This window comes from Phocoena sinus, chromosome X (genome assembly GCF_008692025.1).
Source record: "Phocoena sinus isolate mPhoSin1 chromosome X, mPhoSin1.pri, whole genome shotgun sequence".
Classification (NCBI taxonomy): Eukaryota; Metazoa; Chordata; class Mammalia; order Artiodactyla; family Phocoenidae; genus Phocoena; species Phocoena sinus.
The window spans coordinates 127,349,402-127,374,244 of NC_045784.1; the positions used below are offsets into that span (position 1 = coordinate 127,349,402).

Sequence of the window (24,843 nt, forward strand, 5' to 3'; positions counted from 1 at the left end):
GAGGCCACAACAGTGAGAGGCCCGCGTACCGCAAAAAAAAAAACAAAAAAAACTGATTGAACTTAAGGATCTTAATACCTTAGCATTTAACCATATGTAAATCATACCTCAATAAAAAATACTTAAGAACCTTACTAGAACCAAGTGCACACAAATTTTCAAAACGCTACTGCAGAACATTCCTGAAAATCTTAACATCTGAGATATGTAAATTACACCTCAATTTAAAAAGATACTTAAGAAGTATACTAGAACTAAGTGAAGGAAAAAAAATGAAACCAGTACAGTTGACCCTCAAACAATGCAGGGGTTAATCCGCATACAATTAATGGTCAGCCCTGTGCATCCACAGATTCAACCAGCCACAGACTGTGTGGTACTGTAGCATTTACTGTTGAAAAGTATCCGTGTATAACTGGACCTGTGCAGTTCAAACCCGTATCGTTCAAGGGTCAACCGTACTGAAAAACACAAAAGAAGACTTGAACAAGTGAAAAGACTAGGTTGTGGATAGGAAGATGCGATATCATACAGGTGCTAATTCTCCCAAATTTCTAACTATGACATGTTTCCAATAAAAATGGTAATGACAACAATGTGGGAAGGAGCCAAGCTCAGGAGCACATCCCCTGTCCAGAAGGAGATGTGGAAGCTGGGGCAAAGATCCCCTCCCTCTCCCCCTCCTCAAGTCAGTGTCGGGGAGGAAGATAGCGGGAGAGGGGAGGGGAGGAGCCTACGGAACCGTGTGCAGACCTGCTGCTCCCCTTGGCCTCCTGTGCAGCCCGCTCACGACAAGAGCTGGACGCCTTCCCTCCAAAGAAACTGAGCAAGCTGGCGAGGAGGAGCCGGCGGCCCAAATGGGCCTGGGACCTGGAAGAGGGTCCTGTTCAGGCTAGCCCCAGCCTGCTCACTGGTCCCTTCCCTACCCACAGCCTTCCCCTCTCCACACCGTGCGCTCCCATCCACCGGGCTGCAGCCCACCTCCGAGCCCCGGGCGAGGCGATCCCGGCTGCGTCTCCACTGACAAATACAAGCAGACCCCCAGAATCACTAAACGGGAAGCTCCATTCATTCATCCAACAAATAGTTCCTGATGGGCAGGACGGGTGCTCAGCTCTGATCTCGGCCCTGGGAAACGTCCACGAAAAAGACAGCTACAAACGGTGGCCTCACGGCACAGAATTCTACCGGGAGTGGTCTATCCGTGCCATGACATTATTTGGTGATAAAAAGGAAAGGAAGGACTGAGCCAGGCTATAACCTGCATGAGCCTTGAAAACCTCATACGAAGTGAAAGAAGCCAGACACAGAAGGCCACATAATGCATGACTCCATTTATATGAAAGATCCAGAGGGGGTAAATCCACAGAGACAGAAAGCTGATGAGTGGTTGCCAGGGGCTGCGGGAGGGGAGAATGTAGACTGACTGCTTAATGGGTATGAGGTTTCCTCTTTGGGTGATGAAAATGTCTTGGAGCTAGACAGAGGTGACAGTCGTACAACTCTGTGAATGTCCTACATGCCACTGAGTTGTACGCTTTAAAGGGGTGAATTTTATGTTACGTGAATTAGATATCAATTTCTTAAGCCATTAAAGAAAAAAAGGAAACCTGCATTTCAGGATGACATTCACAGGGAAGCCACTGGAAAGATGACTTGAGTCAGAGACTACAGGGAACTGGGCGGAGCCAGCCCACAGGAGGGGGCGTGGAAAGACGGGCATGAGGGGGGGGCAGACATCTTGCCCTCTATAAATACCCCTGGCCCCTAACCAAGCTCGGAGCCTGACTGCCCAAACACGAAACAGGGCGTACTTCCAGGGGCTGCTAGGGTTTGCTCAGACATAACACAACTCTGATGCAGATTTCTGCAAATCCAAATCATATTGTCAATGACCTAAGGAGTTTTCGTTTGAAGGCAATCCTTCGGTGAATGCTTCTCATAGGGTTATAAAACCAAAAAGTTAACGCAGGACTATTCAGTCACCAAACACCAGGCACCAGGGACTGGGAGAGAGAGAAAGATGAGAAAAGCAGAGTTCTTGACCTCAGTCCACAGGTGGAGATATTTAAACAAACGGGGTTATGACAACTGCGTGTGCCAGGTGCCCTACAATCACAGCAGCTGTCACCAGCTCTGCCTGGCAGGCTTCAGGGAGTGGGCGGCAGCTGAGCTCAGATCGAAGAGGGGAGCAGAGGGAGAGGGACTTGGGGTCAAGCCTCAGGGGGTGCGGGAGCCATTCGCAGAGAGCAGGGGGAAGTCAGGAGGGCTGGAACCGAGTACGCGGCAGGGAGTGGTCAGAGAAGGCGGCAACAGATGACGAAGGCCAGGTTGGGGAAGGGCAGTGGGGAGACTTAAGGAGGGGTTTCGGGGGTGAGAGGAGTGTAAGGATGACCTACATGTATCCCTTGACATATGGACTAGAATGGCGACACCATCCACCCAGCTGGGGAGCACAGGCGGAGAGGTCAGCCTGGGGGAGAAACACCATGGCCAGGTTCACATGTGGTGGACTTCAGGGCTTGTCCTGACCCTCCACCAGCTCTGACACCACTGAGCGACTTTCCTCGAAATCTGGGTCCTGAAACTGCACGACGTACTCCTCCTCCAGCTCTTGTCCTCTCTTGCTGCCCATTCCCCTCCGCTGGTCCTACTCTGTCCACCTCTTCAATTCTGGGGCTCCCCAGATTGCTACCGCTCACGTTCACCCAGTCTCCCAGCCAGATCCCACCTCCTCAAAACTGTGTAGAGGTATCAACCCAATGTCTTCCAGTATCAAATACTGTCATGAAGCAGAGTGAAGTGAACCGGACTTATTTTTTTCCCCTCTAATCGGCGACTTGCTCCTTCTGCCTAGATTTCTTTAAAAAATCATCACCAAAAGTGCTAAATCACTCACCAACCTAACCATGGGAAAAAAAAGAACTGATACCCAAATTAGGAGAAAAAATACAAAGGAAATCAAAATAATAATACAAATATTTATACATACCTACTATGTGCCCTGCCTTGTTCTAGGTCCTAAGGATACACGAGTGAACAGACCAAAAAATCCTGCTTTTATGGAGCTTATATGCAACTAGATTAAATGGATATTATTCTAGAACTACATAAAATTTCAAAAATTAGTCAAGAAGAAAGAAAGCCTAACATAGAGACAGAATAAATATATATAATAGAGAAAACCTAAAGAGAGCACCATGAGAAAAAAACTGTGAAAGCTGTGTATGAATACTGCTCTAGAAGAATCAACCAGGCTCAATCCACATGAGAATTATTTCAATCCTCAAAAGACAGATGAGTTCTCTACTGTTCAATTTTCTAGAGCAGAGAAATGAGAAAAACTTCCCATCTTTTAGTGACACCTGGAAAAGACAGCATAGAAAAAGGACACTATAGACCAATCTCACTTTTGAATATTGATATAAAAATAAAGTGTACACCGGGATTTCCCTGGTGGCAGAGTGGTTAAGAATCTGCCTGCCAATGCAGGGAACACGGGTTCGAGCCCTGGTCCGGGAGGATTCCACATGCCGCAAAGCAACTAAGCCCGTGTGCCACAACTACTGAGCCTGCACTCTAGAGCCTGTGAGCCACAACTACTGAGCCCGCATGCTGAAACTACTGAAGCCCACATGCCTAGAGCCCCAAATTCATTCTACAAGGCCACCATAACCCTGATACCAAAACCAGACAAAGATGTCACAAAGAAAGAAAACTACACGCCAATATCACTGATAAACATAGATGCGAAAATCCTCAACAAAATACTAGCAAACAGAATCCAACAGTCCATTAAAAGCATCATACACCATGATCAAGTGGGGTTTATTCCGGGAACGCAAGGATTCTTCAATATACGCAAATCAATCAATGTGATACAACATATTAACAAATTGAAGGAGAAAAACCAAATGACCATCTCAATAGATGCAAAGAAAGATTTCGACAAAATTCAACACCCACTTATGATAAAAACCCTGCAGAAAGTAGGCAGAGAGGGAACTTTCCTCAACATAACAAAGGCCATATATGACAAACCCACAGCCAACATCGTCCTCAATGGTGAAAAACTGAAACCATCTCCACTAAGATCAGGAACAAGACAAGGTTGCCCACTCTCACCACTATTATTCAACATAGTTTTGGAAGTTTTAGCCACAGCAACCAGAGAAGAAAAAGAAATAAAAGGAATCCAAATCGGAAAAGAAGTAAAGCTGTCATTGCTTGCAGATGACATGATACTCTACACAGAGAATCCTAAAGATACTACCAGAAAACGACTAGAGCTAATCAATGAATTTGTAAAGTAACAGGATACAAAATTAACGCACAGAAATCTCTAGCATTCCTATTCACTAATGATGAAAAATCTGAAAGTGAAATCAAGAAAACACTCCCATTTACCACTGCAACAAAAAGAATAAAATATCTAGGAATAAACTTACCTAAAGAGACAAAAGACCTGTATGCAGAAAATTATAAGACACTGATGAAAGAAATTAAAAGATGATACAAATAGATGGAGAGATATACCATGTTCTTGGATTGGAAGAATCAACATTGTGAAAATGACTCTACTATCCAAAGCAATCTACAGATTCAATGCAATCCCTATCAAACTACCACTGGCATTTTTCACAGAACTAGAACAAAAAATTTCACAGTTTACGTGGAAACACAAAAGACCCCGAATAGCCAAAGCAATCTTGAGAACGAAAAATGGAGCTGGAGGAATCAGGCTCCCTGACTTCAGACTGTACTACAAAGCTACAGTAATCAATACAGTATGGTACCGGCACAAAAACAGAAATGTAGATCAATGGAACAGGATAGAAAGCCCAGAGATAAACCCACACACATACGGTCACCTTATCTTTGATAAAGGAGGCAGGAATATACAGTGGAGAAAAGACAGCCTCTTCAATAAGTGGTGCTGGGAAAACTGGACAGCTACATGTAAAAGAATGAAATTAGAACACTCCCTAACACCATACACAAAAATAAACTCCAAATGGATTAAAGACCTAAATGTAAGGTCAGACACTATCAAACTCTTATTTTTTTTTTTACATCTTTATTGGAGTATAATTGCTTTACAATGGTGTGTTAGGTTCTGCTTTATAACAAAGTGAATTCCCATATCTCTTCCCTCTTGCGTCTCCCTTCTTCCCACCCTCCCTATCCCACCCCTATAGGTGGTCACAAAGCACCGAGCTGATCTCCCTGTGCTATGGGGCTGCTTCCCACTAGCTATCTATCTTATGTTTGGTAGCGTATATAGTCCATGCCACTCTCTCGCTTTGTCACAGCTTACCCTTCCCCCTCCCCATATCCTCAAGTCCATTCTCCAGTAGGTCTGTGTCTTTTAAGTTTCATTAGGTCCCATTTGTTTATTTTTGTTTTTATTTCCATTTCTCTAGGAGGTGGGTCAAAAAGGATCTTGCTGTGATTTATGTCATAGAGTGTTCTGCCTATGTTTTCCTCTAAGAGTTTGATAGTTTCTGGCCTTATATTTACGTCTTTAATCCATTCTGAGCTTATTTTTGTGTATAGTGTTAGGGAGTGTTCTAATCTCATACTTTTACATGTACCTGTCCAGTTTTCCCAGCACCACTTATTGAAGAGGCTGTCCCAGAAGAAGAGAAAAAAAAAGGGACTGAGAAAATATTTGAAGAGATTATAGTTCAAAACTCCCTAATATGGGAAAGGAAATAGTTAATCAAGTCCAGGAAGCACAGAGAGTCCCATACAGGATAAATCCAAGGAGAAACACGCCAAGACACATACTAATCAAACTGTCAAAATTTAAATACAAAGAAAACATATTAAAAGCAGCAAGGGAAAAACAAGAAATAACACACAAGGGAATCCCCATAAGGTTAACAGCTGATCTTCAGCAGAAACTCTGCAAGCCAGAAGGGACTGACAGGACATATTTAAAGAGATGAAGGAGAAAAACCTACAACCAAGATTACTCTACCCACTAAGGATCTCATTCAGATTTGATGGAGAAATTAAAACCTTTACAGACAAGCAAAAGCTGAGAGAGTTCAGCACCACCAAACCAGCTTTACAACAAATGCTAAAGGAACTTCTTTAGGCAAGAAACACAAGACAAGGAAAACACCTACAATAACAAACCCAAAACAATTAAGAAAATGGTAACATGAACATACATATCGATAATTACCTTAAATGTAAATGGATTAAATGCTCCCACCAAAAGACACAGACTGGCTGAATGGATACAGAAACAAGACCCATATATATGCTGTCTACAAGAGACCCACTTCAGACCTAGAGACACATACAGACTGAAAGTAAGGGGATGGAAAAAGATATTCCATGCAAATGGAAATCAAAAGAAAGCTGGAGTAGCAATTCTCACATCAGACAAAATAAACTTTAAAATAAAATCTATTACAAGAGACAAAGAAGGACACTACATAATGATCAAGGGATTGATCCAAGAAGATATAACAATTGTAAATATTTATGCACCCAACATAGGAGCACCTCAATACATAAGGCAAATACTAACAGCCATAAAAGGGGACATCGACAGTAACACAATCATAGTAGGGGACTTTAACACCCCACTTTCACCCATGGACAGATCATCCAAAAAGAAAATAAGGAAACACAAGCTTTAAATGATACATTAAACAAGATGGACTTAATTGATATTTATAGGACATTCCATCCAAAAACAACACAATACACATTTTTCTCAAGTGCTCATGGAACATTCTCCAGGATAGATCATATCTTGGGTCACAAATCAAGCCTTGGTAAATTTAAGAAAATTGAAATTGTATCAGGTATCTTTTCCGACCACAACGCTATGAGACTAGATATCAATTACAGGAAAAGATCTGTAAAAAATACAAACACATGGAGGCTAAACAATACACTATTTAACAACGAAGTGATCACTGAAGAAATCAAAGAGGAAATCAAAAAATACCTAGAAACAAATGACAACGGAGACACGACGACCCAAAACCTATGGGATGCAGCAAAAGCAGTTCTAAGAGGGAAGTTTATAGCAATACAATCCTACCTTAAGAAACAGGAAACATCTCGAATAAACAACCTAACCTTGCACTGAAAGCAATCAGAGAAAGAAGAATATCAAACTCTTAGAGGAAAACACAGGCAGAACACTCTATGACATAAATCACAGCAAGATCCTTTTTCACCCACCTCCTAGAGAAATGGAAATAAAAATAAACAAATGGGACCTAATGAAACTTAAAAGCTTTTGCACAGCAAAGGAAACCATAAACAAGAGCAAAAGACAACCCTCAGAATAGGAGAAAATATTTGCAAATGAAGCAACTGACAAAGGATTAATCTCCAAAATTTACAAGCAGCTCATGCAGCTCAATAACAAATAAACAAACAACCCAATCCAAAAATGGACAGAAGACCTAAATAGACATTTCTCCAAAGAAGATATAGATTGCCAACAAGCACATGAAAAGATGCTCAACATCACTAATCATTAGAGAAATGCAAATCAAAACTACAATGAGGTATCACCTCACACCTGTCAGAATGGCCATCATCAAAAAGTCTAGAAACAGGGCTTCCCTGGTGGCGCAGTGGTTGAGAGTCCGCCTGCCGATGCAGGGGACACAGGTTCATGCCCCGGTCTGGGAAGATCCCACATGCAGTGGAGCAGCTGGGCCCGTAAGCCACGGCCGCTAAGCCTGTGCGTCCGGAGCCTGTGCTCCGCAACGGGAGAGGCCACAAGAGTGAGAGGCCTGCGTACCGCAAAAAAAAAATCTAGAAACAATAAATGCTGGAGAGGGTGTGGAGAAAAGGGAACACTCTTGCACTGTTGGTGGGAATGTTAATTGATACAGCCACTATGGAAAACAGTATGGAGGTTCCTTACAAAACAAAAATAGAACTACCATGCGACCCAGCAATCCCACAACTGGGATATACCCTGAGAAAACCATAATTCAAAACAAGTCATGTACCACAATGTTCATTGCAGCTCTATTTACAATAGCCAGGATATGGAAGCAACCTAAGTGTCCATCGACAGATGAATGGATAAAGAAGATGTGGCACATATATACAATGGAATATTACTCAGCCATAAAAGGAAACGAATCTGAGTTATCTGTAGTGAGGTGGATGGACCTAGAGTCTGTCATACAGAGTGAAGTAAGTCAGAAAGAGAAAAACAAATACCGTATGCTAACACATATATATATGGAATCTAAGAAAGAAAAAAAATGTCATGAAGAACCTAGGGGCAAGACAGGAATAAAGACGCAGACCTACTAGAGAATGGACTTGAGGACATGGGGAGGGGGAAGGGTAAGCTGGGACAAAGTGAGAGAGTGGCATGGACATATATACACTACCAAACGTAAAATAGATAGCTAGTGGGAAGCAGCCACATAGCACAGGGAGATCAGCTTCGTGCTTTGTGACCACCTAGAGTGGTGGGATAGGGAGGGTGGGAGGGAGACGTAAGAGGGAGGAGATATGGGGATATATATATATATATATATATATATATATAACTGATTCACTTAGTTATAAAGCAGAAACTAACACACCATTGTAAAGCAATTATACTCCAATAAAGATGTTAAAAAAAGAAAACCCTGTCCTATGAGATTCTAAAATTTCTGCTCTTTGTTTCATCAGAGTAACATCTAAATACATTTTTAACTCCAGTACGTGAATGACCCAGCTGCATCACTGATTGTGTTTACAGACAACACTGGACCCGGACGTCAGTTCAAAGGCCTCAGGGGTCCACTATTTGAATATCACTCATCTAGACATTTCCTGCCACCAGTTCTATGCATCCCTACTCCTACTGCCTGCTCTCTACTAAACTAATTCAAGAAGCTCCCTGTATGCATATTCCCAAATAACCCTACAGTACCAAGGGAGAATCACCCCGTTCCTTCCAGTTCCACACTGCAGTGAGGTCACCAGTATCAATGATCCGGAACCTGCTACTTCAGTATCTACTTAAAAAATTCATTTGCCCTGATGGCCTCTGTGAAACCTCTGAGTAGACCAGTGGGGCAAATGACAGAAGCCACACTCCAGTTTGATTGAGAAAATAAAGGGAGATGAAGAGGGATGCCAGGGACTGGAGATCTGGAGGAGGAGGGGATAGGGTATTAGCTTAAAAGGGAGGCAAGGAAAGGAGAGATTTTGCAGGATGAAGGAAAACTTAAGCATATTCTTAGGTGAGTGAAAAGAACCACGGAAAGGGAGAGGGTGCTGACTGAAACACAGACAGTAACTGATGGATTTGATTAACAGGGTCCCTGCTCTCAAGAAGGCATGGGGATGGTAAGAGATATTTATAACAGGAACAATATATCATAAAGGATCTGTGAATCAATCAATCTAGAGTTAGCTCCAAGCCTCCTGGTTCCCACTTCAGGGCCCTCTGCATTGGAGAGACTTTCACTCACGAACATAGGAAAGGACATTCAGCTTCATTAGTCACTAGGGAAACGCAAAGCAAAACCACAATGAGATACTACAACAACAGAAAATAAGCATTGGTGAGAATGTGGAGAAACGAGAACCCTCACACGCTGCTGGTGGGATTGTAAAATGATGCAGCAGCTTTGTAAACCCACCTGACAGTTCCTTAAGAAGTAAAACCCAGCATTACCATATGACCTAGCAATTCTACCCAAGATAATTGAAAACTTACAGCCACACGAAAGTCTGTACATGAATGTTTACAGCAGTATTCATAGTAGGCGAAGAGTAGAAACAACCCAAGTGTCCATCATCTGATGAGTGGGTAAATAAAACGTGTTGGTTGTACCCATACAGTGGGATACTACTGAGCCATAAAAGAGCATGAAGTACTGACACGTGCTACAATATGGACGAACCTTGTCAACATTATGCTGATTGAAAGAAACCAGATACAAAAGGCTACACACTGTATGATTCCACTCCTGTGAAGTCTCTAAAATAGGCAAATACACAGAAACAAAGCAGACTAGTGGCTGCCAGGGAGGAAGGGGGGTGGATTGGGAGAAGGGCTGCTGAAGGGCATGGGGCTTCTTTTTGGGGTGACAGAAATGTTGCAGAATGCAATGTGATGGGTGCCCCACTCTGAATATACTAAAACCCACCGAATTGTACACTTTCAGTCGGTGAATTGTATGGTATGTGAAAATGGAACTATTTCAACTTGTGGGAGGAGAAGGGAAATCAACCTGTTACACAAAGGCTTCTGCACTTCAGAGGCAGTGGTTATAAAGGTTACCATCTGTGACCACGTGCAAGTACCTTTAGGACATTTTGCCTGTTTCCTCCTCTCTAGGGAAGATCAGATCCTCCAAGAGACCCACCCTCACCCTCAGTCAGCCCTCCCTCCTCTTTTGAGGCTGCAGCTACCTAGCTGCTGCCCCTTTCCTTAAGGCCATCCTCTCCTGACTTCCAGCATATTCCCTCCGAGTCATGGAGCGAGTGGAGCCGCCCGGCAGTGGCTGGGTTCTCTCTCTAGCCCAAGTCAACCCAGTATGCTGACTGCAGCCTGGGTATCCTCCAGATCCTGCCCTCGGCCCCATCACCACCTTCCGCATCTCCAAAGCCCTTCACCTACCTCACTCTGCTAAAGGCAACTGCATCCCCACTCTGCACGAGAAACCGCACCACCTTGGAAATCCCACTCTCTGGTCTTGGCCCCATCTTCCCAATCCCGGCCGAACCTCCTGCCCCAGCTGACCTGCAGAGCCTGCCAGGCAGCCCCCTTTGGCGGCCCCTCCTGCTCTCCTTGGGGTATAGCCACAGCGTGGTCACGGCAGAGACCCGAGCATCAGCGATCCCCGTCACAACGTTCTGCTCTCACCCTATTAATCCCCAACCTTGAGAGGAGGACCCAGTCTCTAGCCCCACTACACTGGGACCTTCTGGAAGCAAGGTCAGTGCCCAAGTCACCTCCGCTGGCCCAGCACCGAGCAGGGTGCCTGGAGGCACTTAATCAACACCTCCTGGACGGGACCGACCATATGCCCAGCAACCACCAGCCTGGCCACGCTGTGGGGCGGTGCCTCCCTGCAACAGCAGGTCTCACATCCCTGTGCTGACTGGCATTGGCACAGCTGCCAGTTCAGGGTTTGTGACTCGAGCCAGGCCCTCAGGGTACCTTGGCAATCCACGTTCCTTAATCGGCTCCTTTTGTCACCTGACATTACTCCTCCAACCCTTAACTGTCTAGCTGGCTCCCCACACGCTCGGCACGAGACTGTCTCCTCGTCCGCAGGCCCCCTTGGCCACCTCATGTGTGTATGTGATAAGAAAAGGAACAACAGTTGACGTGAATGGAGCACTAAGGTTCACAGCCTCTCTCTCCGCCCTCTCCCAGCCACCCTGTCATTAGGTACCATTATCCTTAGCCAAATATTATGTACAAACGTTTACTGAAATGTAATTTATAATAGCAAAGACCTGGAGTCCACCTTAATATCCACCAGAAATCATGTATTGAAAACAATTTTAATTACACAAGAAAGTGTAAGGTTACATAAACAGGATAAAGATATATCAATTTGTGTTTCTAGTAATGGCAGGATAGATTTGGAGCAACCTTCCAATTAAGAACAACTAAAATGGGTGATTTTAAAAAACATACCCTTAAAAACACTGAAGAACTGACAAAATGGTAAAAAAACAACAACAACAAACATGGCAAAACCTAAGAGACAGCAGGAAATCCAGAGACGCGGGAACCCATGCACACCCAGCTGGACCAACTTTGCCTTGGATTTTGGCAACCTTCCAAGACAGGCAAAGGGGACTGTAGTTTGGGACCATGACCACCTAAATTGAGGAATCTATTGAATAGAAAAATTCTTCCCACATTAAACTGGGACACTAGAGGACTATACCCTTGGGGTAAGGGTGACTCAGAAACAAACTTGCCCCTTCCCAATTCAGCCTCCAGAGGACTGCAAGGAAGGCTTCCTTGGTGCTGTGGAAACAAAGGGAAAAAATCAGGCACTTGTTTTAAGTAGTCCCAGGCTAATAATGTCCTAAGAGCACCTGACAAAGTCAAATACAAATCTTCTCTGGAAGAAGGTCCATTTATCCTAGACTTCAAAAGCAACCCCACATATATATTTCAAGGGCAATGAGTAGTACACAGCCAAAAATAACCAAGCACATGAGGAAACAGAGCATCGTGTGTGAGAAGCAGAGAAAAAGAATAGATCAATGAGCCAAGACTTGACCAGGCAATTCATAAAGAAATCCAATTGGACAATAAACATATGGAAAGATGCCCAACTTCATTAGTAACCAGAGAGAGGCAAACAAAACCATAAAAATATAAAATTACACACCCACTAGTAGCTAAAATTATACTGAAGTCTGACGGTGCCAAGTGTTGGCACAACCACTTTGGAAGACAGCGTGGCATCACCTGCGAAGACTGAAGTTACAAATACTACATAACCCAGAAGCTCCACTCCTAGGTAGAATCCGAGGACAGCAATGTTCAAACTTTTTGGTCTTACACACTCAAAACTTGAGAATCCCAAAAAGCTTTTGTTTAGGTGGGTTATATCCATTGACATTTGTCATATTAGAAATTAAAACTGAGAAAAATGTAAAACACAAGAAGACGCAAGCCCACATTCCGTCAGCCATCAGAGTAATGATGTTACACGTCACATCGACTCTGGAAACACCGTACACTCATGAGAAAATAATGCAAAATGCATTGAGTACCTTGGTGTTGTTACGAAAATAGCCTGACCTTGTGGACTCCTGAAAACACTCTGGGGGCCCTCCAAGGGTCCCCAGACCACAGTTTAAGAACCAGCACCCTAGATACATATATACAATGGAACTCTACTCAGCCATAAAAAAGAATGAAACGCTACTTGCAGCAACATGGATGAACCTAGAGATTATCATAAGTGAAGTAAGTCAGAGAAAGACAAATATCATATCACTTATATGTGGAATTTAAAATATGACACAAATAAACTTACAAACAGAGAACAGACATGTGATTGCCAAGGGGGAGGGGGTGGGGGAGGGCTGGATTGGGAGTTTGGGATTAACAGACGCAAACTGTTATATATAGAATGGATAAACAACAAGGTCCTACTGTAGGGCACAGGGAATTCCATTCAGTATCCTGTGATAAACCATAATGGAAAAGAATATGAAAAAGAATGTATATATATGTATAACTGAATCACTTTGCTGTACAGCAGAAATTAACAACATTCTAAACCAAGTATACTTCAATAAGTTAAAAACAAGAAAGAACCAGTACCCTAGAGAAACTTGTACATATCTACATAAGAATGGTTATGACAGAACTGCTTGAAACATTCAAAAACTGGAAACAACCCAAACATCCATCAGTAAGAGAACAAGGGACTTCCCTGGTGGCACGGTGGTTAATAATCCTCCTGCTAATGCAGGGGACACGGGTTCGAGCCCTGGTCCAGGAAGATCCCACATGCCACGGGGCAACTAAGCCCGTGCACCACAACTACTGAGCCTACGTGCCACAACTACTGGAGCCTGCGCACTAGAGCCTGCGCTCCACAACAAGAGAAGACACGGCAATGAGAAGCACAAAAGCCTACATAGAGTGTAATTCCATTTCTACAAGGCTACAGGACAGGCCAGACTAAACTATTTAGGGCCACACGCATAGGTGGTAGAAGTATCAAGCAGAAAAAATGACTGCACAAGAGGCAGGCTAGTGTCACCTCTGGGGGGAGGGTGCGTCTGTGATCAGGAGAGGCACACAGAGGTCCACGTGGGTGCTGTCAACATTCTATTTCTTGGCCTGATTGGTGATGACACAGATCTTCACTTTATACTTACTTGTTAAAGGCCTTGCACACTTTTCTATATCTGTCATATTTCACAATAAGGGAAAAAGCTATACACACAGGTCAATACTAATAATGTGAAATATATATGTCTACAGAGAAAAAAACTACTACTGAAATATGGTATTCCAGGGAATTCCCTGGCCGTCCAGTGGTTAGGACTCAGTGCTGTCACTGCCAGGACCCAGGTTCAATCCCTGGTAGGGGAACTAAGATCCCACAAGCCATGCAGTGGGGCAAAAAAAATAAATAAATACTCTATTCCAACATGTTAACAGTGGTTAACCCTGGGTTAGGGGGTTTGCATTTTCTCGACACCTTTCTACATCTTCAAAGTTTACTACAAAGAGCACATATTACTCACGTAACCATGTAAACACCTGGTATTATCAGACTTCATTATGGATTCTAGCTTACTGGAGGGTATGTCATTTTATCTTATTACAGGTTAATTTGCATCTCTCCTATTACTAATGAGGTTGAGCATCTTTTCATGTTTGTCGTCCAATCTGATTTCTTCTTTTATGAATTGCCTGGTCAAGCCTTTGGCTCATTTTTCCGTTTATTCTTTTTCACCGGTTCTCAGAAAACTGTAAAACATATTTAAAAAGACAAGGTCGTCAGCTAAAACTGAAGCTAATAAAGATCAACACAAACTAGGTGGGACAAGCCATCTGTGGGAATCTACGCAGAAAATAACTACCTAAGGAGATTGGCGATGCGTCTGATCTAACTAGGATTAGGGTGTTTTCCTGGTGGGCTGTGACCTGATATACTCTCGCATGTGTATCCTGAGGCAGTGTGACGATGACAGAAAACTCCAGTGGCTCGTGAGGAACTGAAAATGGAGAGTGGAATCACAAAGAATACGTCTGTCTGTACAGCAGCGGGTCTCAACCTGGGCGGTTCCGCTCCCAGGGGCCACTGAGCAATGTCCGCACTCATTTGGGGTTGGCCGACTTGGGAGGGGGTACTACTGGCATCTAGTGGGGAGAAGCCAAGAGTGCTGCTAAATACCTTATGAGGCACAGGACAGCCCTCCCGATGAATTCTCCCACCCCAAGTGACAACAGTGCCATTGTTGAGAAACCCTGCTCAGTGGCCTCTATCTGGGGTAAAACCGCTCCACCTTTTGTGACCCTTCTCCAAGTAGAAACAGTCAAATCCCCGAGCTGTCCCACCTTGATGGGGGTACTCCAAAGCCCTTGAGACCCACCATGCAACTCCCTTGAGACCCACCATGCAACTCCTTCTAGCCAGAGGAGAGGGCAAACAAGAAGATGCCAAGGCGATGGACTGCTTAGCATACTGGAGGAGCAGCAAGCCAGCCCCGGGCAGGGGTGGGAGGCAAGGTCAGAGCATGCGTAGGCCCCATTCTGTTGGAACTTGTAGGCCACAGAGGGCTTTAGATTTTATTTTCATTACAACTGGAAGCCACTGGAGGGTTCTGGGCAGAGGGATGCAATGCGATTTAGGTCTCTAAAGATGGTCTGGCTGCTGTGTAGAGTCTGGACTAGTAGGGGGGCAGAAGTGAACTCTGAGACACCTGTTGGGAGGTCACTGCCAGGGCTCCAATGAGAGGGGACAGTGGCCCAGCCAAGGGAGGTAGCCAGAGAGGAGGTGAAACAGGTGGGAGGCTGGATGATTCCGAGGGTGGGCACAGGCGTGGTCTGCTGACAGATCAGATGGGGGCCATGAAGGAAAGAAAGCCATGGAGGAGTGGCCAGAGCCCCTAGCAGAATGGGATTGCCAGTTACTCGGGTGGGAGGAGCAGGTTTGCACTGGGTCTTCAGTGACACGTATGAGCAAGGGTAATGGTCAAAATAACTTAACATGGCTGCGCAGGGCACGGACCCTTTGGTTGCTAGATTATGGGGAGGTCCAGGAATCCTGAGGGAAGGGCGAGGACTCAGTTGGTGGGAGGGGAGAACAGATGAACCCGAAGAATTTCAGTAACTTAACACCAGCAAGACATCAGACAACCACGTGGGGATGTTGAATGCAGGAGCCTGGAGGTCAAGAGAGATCAGAGCTGGGGATAGAAACTGAAGAGTCAAAAGCTTGAAGATGGGATTTCATTTAAAGCCATGAGGCTGGTGAAAGCACCTGAGAAGCGAGTGCAAGTAAAGCAGGTAGACTAGGCCCAAGGCATCCCCACAAGCCCTAAGGTCAGAGGTGAGGGAGAATGGCAAGGAACGACCAGTGTGGCTTCCCAGAAGCCAAGGGGAGAAAGTGCTTCCAGGGGAGGGTGTCAGATGACCCTTGGACCTAGCCACACTGAAGTCATCACTAACTTTGGCCAGGAGCAGCTGCGAGGGAGGGGTGGGAAGCCAAGTGTTGGGAGGAAATTAATGGGAGCCCCAAACGACTACAAGTCCACATGGTATATTGTATTTTATGAACGAAAGATTAAAATATAGTTCTTGTTTGTTTCTTTTTAGGCACTACTTTGGAGTTTTGCTTTTTTTTTTTAAGCTGGATGACAGAGCCTAATGAATGAATGGCGAGAAAGTAAAAGGGATTTTGCTCCCGAAAGATAGCCCAGAACTCTACAGAAGGCCAATGGGGTAGGAAGAGCAACTAAATTAGAATCGCTCCCGGGACAGTTCTTCCTCTGAGCTCATTGGGACTCTGAGCCCAGCTCAGGAATTCCGTGGGCACTTTGGTTCTGGTCAATAAAGGCTTTTGTAAACGAAAGCCCCTGGATGCTCATTAGAACCAATGCAAGCAAGGCAGCCCTTAGGCAGGTGGCCTCTTTCCCATTCTCCTCCCCTCCGGGAAGCCTAACTTGGCTAATATCTTGGCAACACAGCCTATTTGCGCTAGCAGTTAATTGGCTACTCCAACAATTCTGTGAGGCCGACAAAGCAGAGGTCAGCAGCCTCTTGGTGCAGATAAGGCAACTGTGGCCGGCAAATGGTGGGGCCACGCTGGAATGCAGGCCCATGTTAATTCCATCATCCCAGGCTAGCTGAAGCAGCAACAAAAATACGAACAAGGTCAAAATGGGCCCCAAGCGCCTTGGCACTATTTTGGGGGTAATGAATTCCACACCGCAACGATGTTTATTGCTGAGGGTACCGCCTCTAAGTTGGAAAACAGTCCCAAACAACCACCTTGGAATGCCAGCCAGAGGCTGTCTGGCGGCTCCTTTAAACAGATGTTCACCAAGCTGCAGCACTCCTCTCTGTGGGATTCCGCTACAGTTTTCAAAGTGTTTTTGTTTTAAGGTTGCAGAACCCTCTGACATCTGACGAGCAGCCCCATGTAGAAAACAAACAAAAGGAGAGCTCAGAACTACTTGAGGGCTTACTTGGTGACACAGCAGTTACGAATCCGCCTGCTGATGCAGGGGACACGGGTTCGAGCCCTGATCTGGGAAGATCCCATGTGCCGCGGAGAAACAAAGCCCGTGCGCCACAACTACTGAGCCCGTGTGCCGCAACTACTGAAGCCCACGCGCCTAGAGCCCGTGCTCCGCAACGAGAGAAGCCACCGCAATGAGAAGCCCGCGCACCGCAACGAAGAGTAGCCCCCGCTCGCCGCGACTAGAGAAAGCCCGCGTGCAGCAACAAAGACCCAACGCAGCCAAAAATAAATAAAATAAATTTATACATAAAAAAACCACTAGTTGAAGGTGGAGTGGCGGTCCAGGCCCACCCAGTTCTGCTCTGGTCCTTTCCCCCAACCCGCCCGGGGACAAGGTTAGCCGGCAGCCCACTCCTCCTACTCAGCAAAGGGGCAGGCACAGCCCAAAGAAGAAAGCCTGTCTGCTGTACCCAGACTGCACCTGCTTCAAACGCAGCCATCAGGACTGGGGGGCGGGGCGTAGGGAAGGCCTTTCCGGACACAGCCGGGGGGCCCCCGATACAGGTGGCCCACTGCACAGGGCGCACTCTGCAATCTCCTTGAGGAGTCATTTAAAATCAAACGCAGGCCAAAGAAATCCAGCTGCCTTTCCAGGGCCCTCAGAGGTGTTTCAAAGCATTCATTGCCGCACCAAGGCCACCACCATAATCCAATTTTCTGCACATTTATTTTAAAATCCTGAACTGAGAGCAGATTCAGGATTGATTTAAAATGGCAAAATTGAAACAATGTAAAGAAACACCACAAGCTAGTTTTTTCAAAGAATGAAGAGGACGCTAATATCCACCCCTTAGCTTCTCCTAGCTTCCTCTTGCTACTGTAACAAATGATGGCCAACGTACTGCTCTACAACGCACACTTCAACCTTACAGTTTGGGAGGTCAGAAGTCCAACGCGGTCTCACTGGGCTGAAATCAAGGTATCGCCAGGGCTGCGTTACTTCTGGAAGCTCTAGGGCAGAGTCTGCGTATTCCTTGGCTCCTGGCCCCTTCCACGTTGAGAGCCAGCAAAGGCAGTGGAACCTTTCTCCCTTGGCATCACTCTGATCCTCGCTCCCCTACCTTCCTCTTCGATATTTAAAGGAACCTCATCCTTTAATTAGCCGGCCTAATCCAGGAGAATCTCATTTTCAGGCCAGCTGATTGGCAACCTAATTCCATCTGCTACCTTAATTCCCCTCTACTGTTGAGGAAGGAGATAGATAGGCCCTGGGTTAACCTACTGCAACTGGTTTCAACTGGTTTCATGCTGACCCTTTGAAATAAACTACCAACAAGAATTAAGCACGGTGACTGGCTGAAAGACAAAGCAGCCCACCACAGCCTCCTCATTTTTGTGGTCAAGATTTCCCAGCCCGACACATGTGCAGAAGGGGTCCTAGGTCATCCTCTAGTAACCTTGGCCACACTGGAATATCATTAGCATTGCGGTTTTGACCCTTCGCCCTCTCCCCCTGGGTTTTGCTTAGGTGCTCACGAGAAAGATTCAAAATAGTGCTTGAGGGGCTTCCCTGGTGGTGCAGTGGTTGAGAATCCACCTGCCAATGCAGGGGACACGGGTTCGAGCCCTGGTCCGGGAAGATCCCACATGCTGCGGAGCAACTAAGCCCGTGTGCCACAGCTACTGACCCAGCGCTCTAGAGCCCACGAGCCACAACTACTGAGCCCACGTGACACAACCACTGAAGCCCACATGCCTGAGCCCGTGCTCCGCAACAAGAGAAGCCACCGTAATGAGAAGCCCTCACACCTCAATGAAGAGTAGCCCCCGCTCGCCGCAACTAGAGAAAGCCCGTGCGCAGCAACGAAGACCCAAACGCAGCAAAAAATAAATACATAAATTGATTAAAGAAAAAAAATAGTGCTTGGTGGAAGCCTAAATAAGGAACTGCAGATGACATGATCATAGGGGAGAAAAAAGGAGGGTCACCCTCATCTAAACCCCAGAAGACTAACCCCATATTAACTACCTAAGATACCCCAGAGCGCAAGGCATTGCTACCCCTACTCCATGAGTTTGCCTGTGTGCTCTCCCACATGTACTGTGCTTCTAATAAAGTCTGTACCTGCTTTGCAGTCTTAGTCTCTTTGCTGAATTCTGTCCTCAAAGAAGACGAAGACTGAGGTCCTCTTGCCGGCCAAAATCACTATGTAACCTCCCATAGTCACAGGTTCCGGAGATTAGGGCATGGGCATCTTTGGGGGCCATTTGGAACACTGACCGGCGTGAAAGATTTCTCCCCTGTTTCTATTACGCGTTTAGGATGACTTTAGGCTTTTATATGCAAACCAAGATTGGCCAGTCAGTGGACCTGTGAGCCAGCCTCAGGGAGGGTCGAGCCTGGGTCGGGGAACAGGAACCTCCAGAGCCGGGCCTCCCCCACACACACCAAGAGCAGCAGAGGAATACATAGTGAGTGCAAAGGGGAGGAGTGGACACACAGCAGGAAAAGCACCAACACCAGGCGGGGGAAGAACCCAGAACGGGAAAGTCAGTGCGCCTGGAAAGGATCTTTCCTGAACTCACACAAACCAAAATCAGCTGCTCCCCTGCGAGCTGCCAAACAGCCTCATCACCCTCATCGTCATCACCTCTGCTGGAGGACCCTCCCCAGTGCCTGCTGACACCGACTCTTGGGTGATTTCTGTGTGTGTGCACGTGTTTAAAAAACACATACATTTTTGTTACCTGGTATCCAAAATGATGGAGGGGATGGGATGTGACCTTTGACAGTGAGGAAGGGGCTGCAAACCAGTCAAAACAGGTGAGACTAAAAGGCAAACAGTCCCTAGACCCTGTCAGTCCACTGCAATGACAGGTGCATAGGGGCAACCCTGAGCCATGCAGGACAGGGAAGGTCCCCCCTGCCCAGGATGCACCTTTGCAGGGGCCACTGCTGCACTCAGGCAAGCAGGGTTAAGTAGCTCTGGGCCAATCCTGCAGGTGCCCCAGGGGTCTGTCTGGCTCAAACCCAATAGCACACGTCAGCCCACAGGGCTTCTGCCTGGATCCCAGCACCACCAGCACTCGGGGCCCCCTCTGCTCTGGCTCTTCCTGGCCTGACCAAACTCGGGCCCTGAAGACCAACCCCAACCCAGGGGTCACATGCTGCCACCTCCCTCATTTGTTCTGCTTGGACTGCAGTGAATTTATTTTATTTTTTTATTTTTATTTTTTTGCATTACGCGGGCCTCTCACTGTTGTGGCCTCTCCCGTGCGGAGCACAGGCTCCGGACGCGCAGGCTCAGCGGCCATGGCTCACGGGCCCAGCCGCTCCGCGGCATGTAGGGGTCTTCCTGGACCGGGGCACGAACCCATGTCCCCTGCATCGGCAGGCGGACGTTCAACCACTGCGCCACCAGGGAAGCCCACGGTGAATTTATTTTAAACGGAGATATAATCCACATACCACACAACTCACCCTTTCAAAGCGTACAATTTAGTGGTTCTTGGTACATTCACAAGGTTGTACGATCGCCACCTCTATCCAGTTCCAGAACATTTCCATCACCCTAAAAGGAAACCTGGTACCTATTAAGCAGTCACTCTTCATTCCCCTTAGACCCTGGCAACCACTAACCTACTTTTTGTCTCTATGGATTTGCCAACTCTGGACATTACATATAAACGGAATCATGCAATATGTGGGCTTTTGTGTCTGGCTCCCTTCACTTAGCATAATACTTTCAAGGTTTGCACTGTATTTTTTAAATGTGGCTCGGAATAATAGTTACTAGCACAGAGCTCACTCGGAGCCAGGTGTTGTGCTAAGTACTTTATCCATTTGCACTCATTTAATCCTAGTAACAACCCCATGGGGCGGATGGTGGTATTATCCCCATTTTCCAGATGAGGAAACTGAGGCACCAAGCAGTTAGTGACTTGCCCTGCACCGTGGTAGCGCTGGGCAGGCTTGCTCTGCAGCTGGCACTCTCCCTCTTGGCCGGGCTACCTCTCTTTTAAAGGAGCAGGCACTTGGAGATCTGCCAACAGGCTCATCACACATTCTTGGCCACGGCTCACGTTTCTGTCACCTGCCCCATTCCTGGATATATCTGCATTTATGACCCCTCCTTTGGTTACTCAGATAAACCTGGGTTCAAGGCCAAAACCTCACTGGACCACGTTTTTCATCTGAGTTATGGGTTACAACTCAGTTACTTCTCAAGGCTGTATGCAAACAGCCATTATGAACATCAGGAAACAAGATGGGTCACAGTGCCAAGCTTTCAGGGTAGTTAGGAGGTGTAAACGTGTGTGAGGCACCGAGGGCCTGGCGCATGGAAGACACTGGGGAAGTGGAGCCCTCGTATGACTGTTACCCACCCGTACCACTGAGATTCTTCTCCCCGGAAGTCAAAAGCACAGCTTCCCATTTCTGTAGGTGCAGACAGGTGACATACCTGTCCTCAGACGATTTTTCAGAACTAGTAAAATACACAGTGAACTAAAAGCCCATCTGTAATTAGAACAGGAATGACTTGTTAACCACCTTTTAAACTCCTGGGAGCCTAAAATCTGTCTCAGCTTGCCCGAGTCTGTGCGGATTTCACAATCGTGCTTCGAGGCTCTGAGTGTCTCCTGAGGCCTGCCAGGCTTTCTAGGTCACACCTCATTACCGAGGACCAGGACCAAGAAGAAAGTGGCTCTTGGGCAGACCCACCTGATCCACCACCTGGGGGCTCCCAGAGAGCCAGTGGGTACCTAACTGAGACCTGCTTTGTGTTTCCACACAGTAGCTCTGAAACTGTAACTGCCCGGATCCCCAGAGGGGACCAATGCAAAACCGGTATTTGACAGGTTGTTCTGCACAAAAGATCCAGGAAACTGGGGCCCTACCTTGAAGCAAAAGCTTCTTCTGGTTCAGCGTTCATTAAAACTTTAAAAGATCACTGGCTAGCAATCTTAAATGGGTGGGATCCTGGCTCTATCCTTCCGAGTTATGTGACATGGGGCCCCTCATCTGGAAGGCGGGGATTATACCTAACAAGCCAAACTCCTGGGGCAACTAAAAAATATATATGTGAAGTGGTACACAGCAAGCACTCAGGAGACGGTAGCTGGTGGCAGGGCTGCAAATCTGAGGGTGACACACGCCTGGTTCCCTCGAGATACCTATATGAGTTGTTAGGCCTTATACAGATGAGCAAACCGAACCAAGTTCAGAGCACTTTCCCAAGGCCACTTGGCCAGTAAGGTGTAGGAGGAGGGCAGCCTCCAGGTGTAAAGGCATTATGCCTAGTACTTAAAAGCAAGGACAGTGGAATCAGACAAGCCTGGAATCAAATCTTAGCTTTGCCACCTGAGGCAAGTTACTTCGCCTCTGTGCGCCTCCGTTTCCTCATCTGTAAAAGGGCTGCACCCATTTGCCGTTTCCCCCACCACTTTGTAAATCACCTAGTGTAACCCGTGATGATGAAAACCTGACACCTCATCATTTAAATTCCTCACCTTCTCAACGTGCCTACCATGTTGAAGACTTGCAGAAGACAGCCTTGAAGGGAGCATCGTTTTTCGAACTTTTTTTTGCGCTTCCACTTTCAAATGTCCCATATCATTAGATGCAAGTTAATCCAGTGATCATACTTTTCCCCACAAATGCATCATAAACAAAATAAAAATCTTAACCCCAAAGGGAAAAAGGAAACAAAATTCAACAACCCTGTAACTTGCTTTATTATTCTTCACTGCACTTATATAGATTGCGATGTTTGCACTTATTTCCTCCCGCATCAGGATGTCAGCTCCACGAGGACAGAGCCTGAATTTTGTTCACGGCTGCAGCATCAGTGTCTACAACAGAGCCTGGCACCTTTGTTGAATGCTGAATGACTCTTCTTATACAGACTCCAGGAGGGCTGCCCGCATGAGAAACATTTCTACATCTTTTGCAAAACTGCCTTGGACTGTCTAGTGTTTTCCAGTGTTCCTTATAAGTAACATAACCCTCACTAGAACGCACTTATAGGACACGGTTTTGTTTTTGCTGAGTTCATGTTTTTAACTAGCTGAATCTGCCTTTGTGTCAGGAAGCTCAGAGCACAGTTCTGTGCTCAACTGCAGTGTTTTCCTCAACCTCTTTTTCTGATGTGGCGATGAGGTAAGTTAAGTGTAAGAAGATTCTGCTGGGACTCCTTGGCGACCCTATTTTTAACCACAGACTGCATTTATTCTAAGAAGATGCTTCTCAAACTTAAATGTGCCTGCGAATTACCCGGGGGATCTAGTTAATGCAGAATCTGACTCAGTAGGTCAGGGGCGGGGCCTGAGATGCTGCTTTCCTAACAAGTCCCAAGAGATGTCGTTGCGGGCCTTGGACCACACTTCGAGTAGCGAGGGTCTAAGAAACTTGCTTCCTTGATTTGGTAGAATTTCTCTCTCCTCCTCCTTGGCAAAATAACACCAATGGCTCGAAAACTGGGGCGGGTACCAGAAGCTCCTGGGGAACTGGTTAGACTTACACACCGCCGTTCCCCGTCCACCCCCCATCCCCGCCGAGATCCTGACAAAGCAGGAGTGAGCACAGGAAGCTCGCCAGGTGCTTCTGCTGCAGGTGGCCTAGAAACACATTTTGAGAAGCCCTGCTCAGGGAATGAGCGCTCTCTTCAAGGTTTTTCCAACGGCAATCTCCTGGGAACAGGTGTTGTCACCGGCGGAGACACCTTGTTCAGGACTTTAAGGCGGGAGTATCCCGCTGTTTCTAGCCCAGCACCAGGAGGGGTCCAGGTCCCTCCCCACCGGCCACATGGGCTGCGGCAGGGTCAGCCCCCGCGGGGCTCGGGGCTAGCACCCCCCGCCCCATCCTCCCGCACTGCCCCGCCTGCCCGCCGGCAGCCTCCGCAGCAGGCCCTCGGGCGGGGGCCGAACCGCTCATGCGCACCACCGGGCCCGCGGGGCGCAGGGCCCCCGCCCCACGGGCCCAGAGGGCGGGGTCCCCGCGTGCCCCCCGCCCGCCTTACCTCTCTGGACCAGAGTGGCCAAGGAGAAAGCGAGGCAGATGAGGAACGCCGAGTGCCAGGCCACCATGGCTGGGAGCGGGCGGACGGGGCCCAGAGGAGCACAGTTAGCGCGAGAGCGCCCGAGGGGGTGATCGGGGAGGAGCCGGGAAGGAGGAGGAGGAGCAGAAGAGGGAGGAGCCCTGCCGCTACTGCAGGGCCTCGCCCAGAACCGGCGCGCGCGCGGCGCGGCCCCGGGAGGGAGGAGGAGGGGCGCGCGCGAGCTCCGGCGTCGGGGCGTGCCCGACGCAGACGAGGTGAGGTGGGGTGGGACTGCGACTGTGGTGCGAGGGGCGGGGCGAGCCTGCAGTCTCGGGGGCGGGGCCTATGCACGAGGGGCGGGACGGCAACCTGCGGGCGGGGCTGGAGCTTGAGGGGCGGAGCCCGCGGGCACCCAGCAGGTTGGGCTGTCTGGGTCCCGGCCAGCGCTGGCCCGCGGCTCGCGGGCCCCTTCACACCACTCCCTCGAAAGGGAAGCCTCAGAGGCGGTCCCTGCGGGCCCGGAGCAGTGAGTCAACAGTGGCTGGGGAGACGGAGGCGCTGGCAACAAGGGTATGCAGTGATTTCCACCCGGCGCGCCAGACTCCTCTAGGGCCCGGCGCAGGACC

General features: G+C 47.4%; 1 protein-coding gene across 2 annotated transcripts in view; it reads right to left on the reverse strand.

Moving 5' to 3' along the window:
- Positions 1 to 24,344, reverse strand: part of CD99L2 (CD99 molecule like 2) — a 107,361-nt gene extending 83,017 nt beyond the window's left edge. For both annotated transcript variants that reach the window (XM_032619082.1, XM_032619081.1), the window contains exon 1: positions 24,200 to 24,344. In XM_032619082.1, the coding sequence (XP_032474973.1) occupies positions 24,200 to 24,266 (67 nt within the window). In that variant the 5' untranslated portion in view covers positions 24,267 to 24,344. The remainder of the gene's footprint in view (positions 1 to 24,199) is intronic.
- Between the last annotated feature and the right edge of the window lie 499 nt (positions 24,345 to 24,843).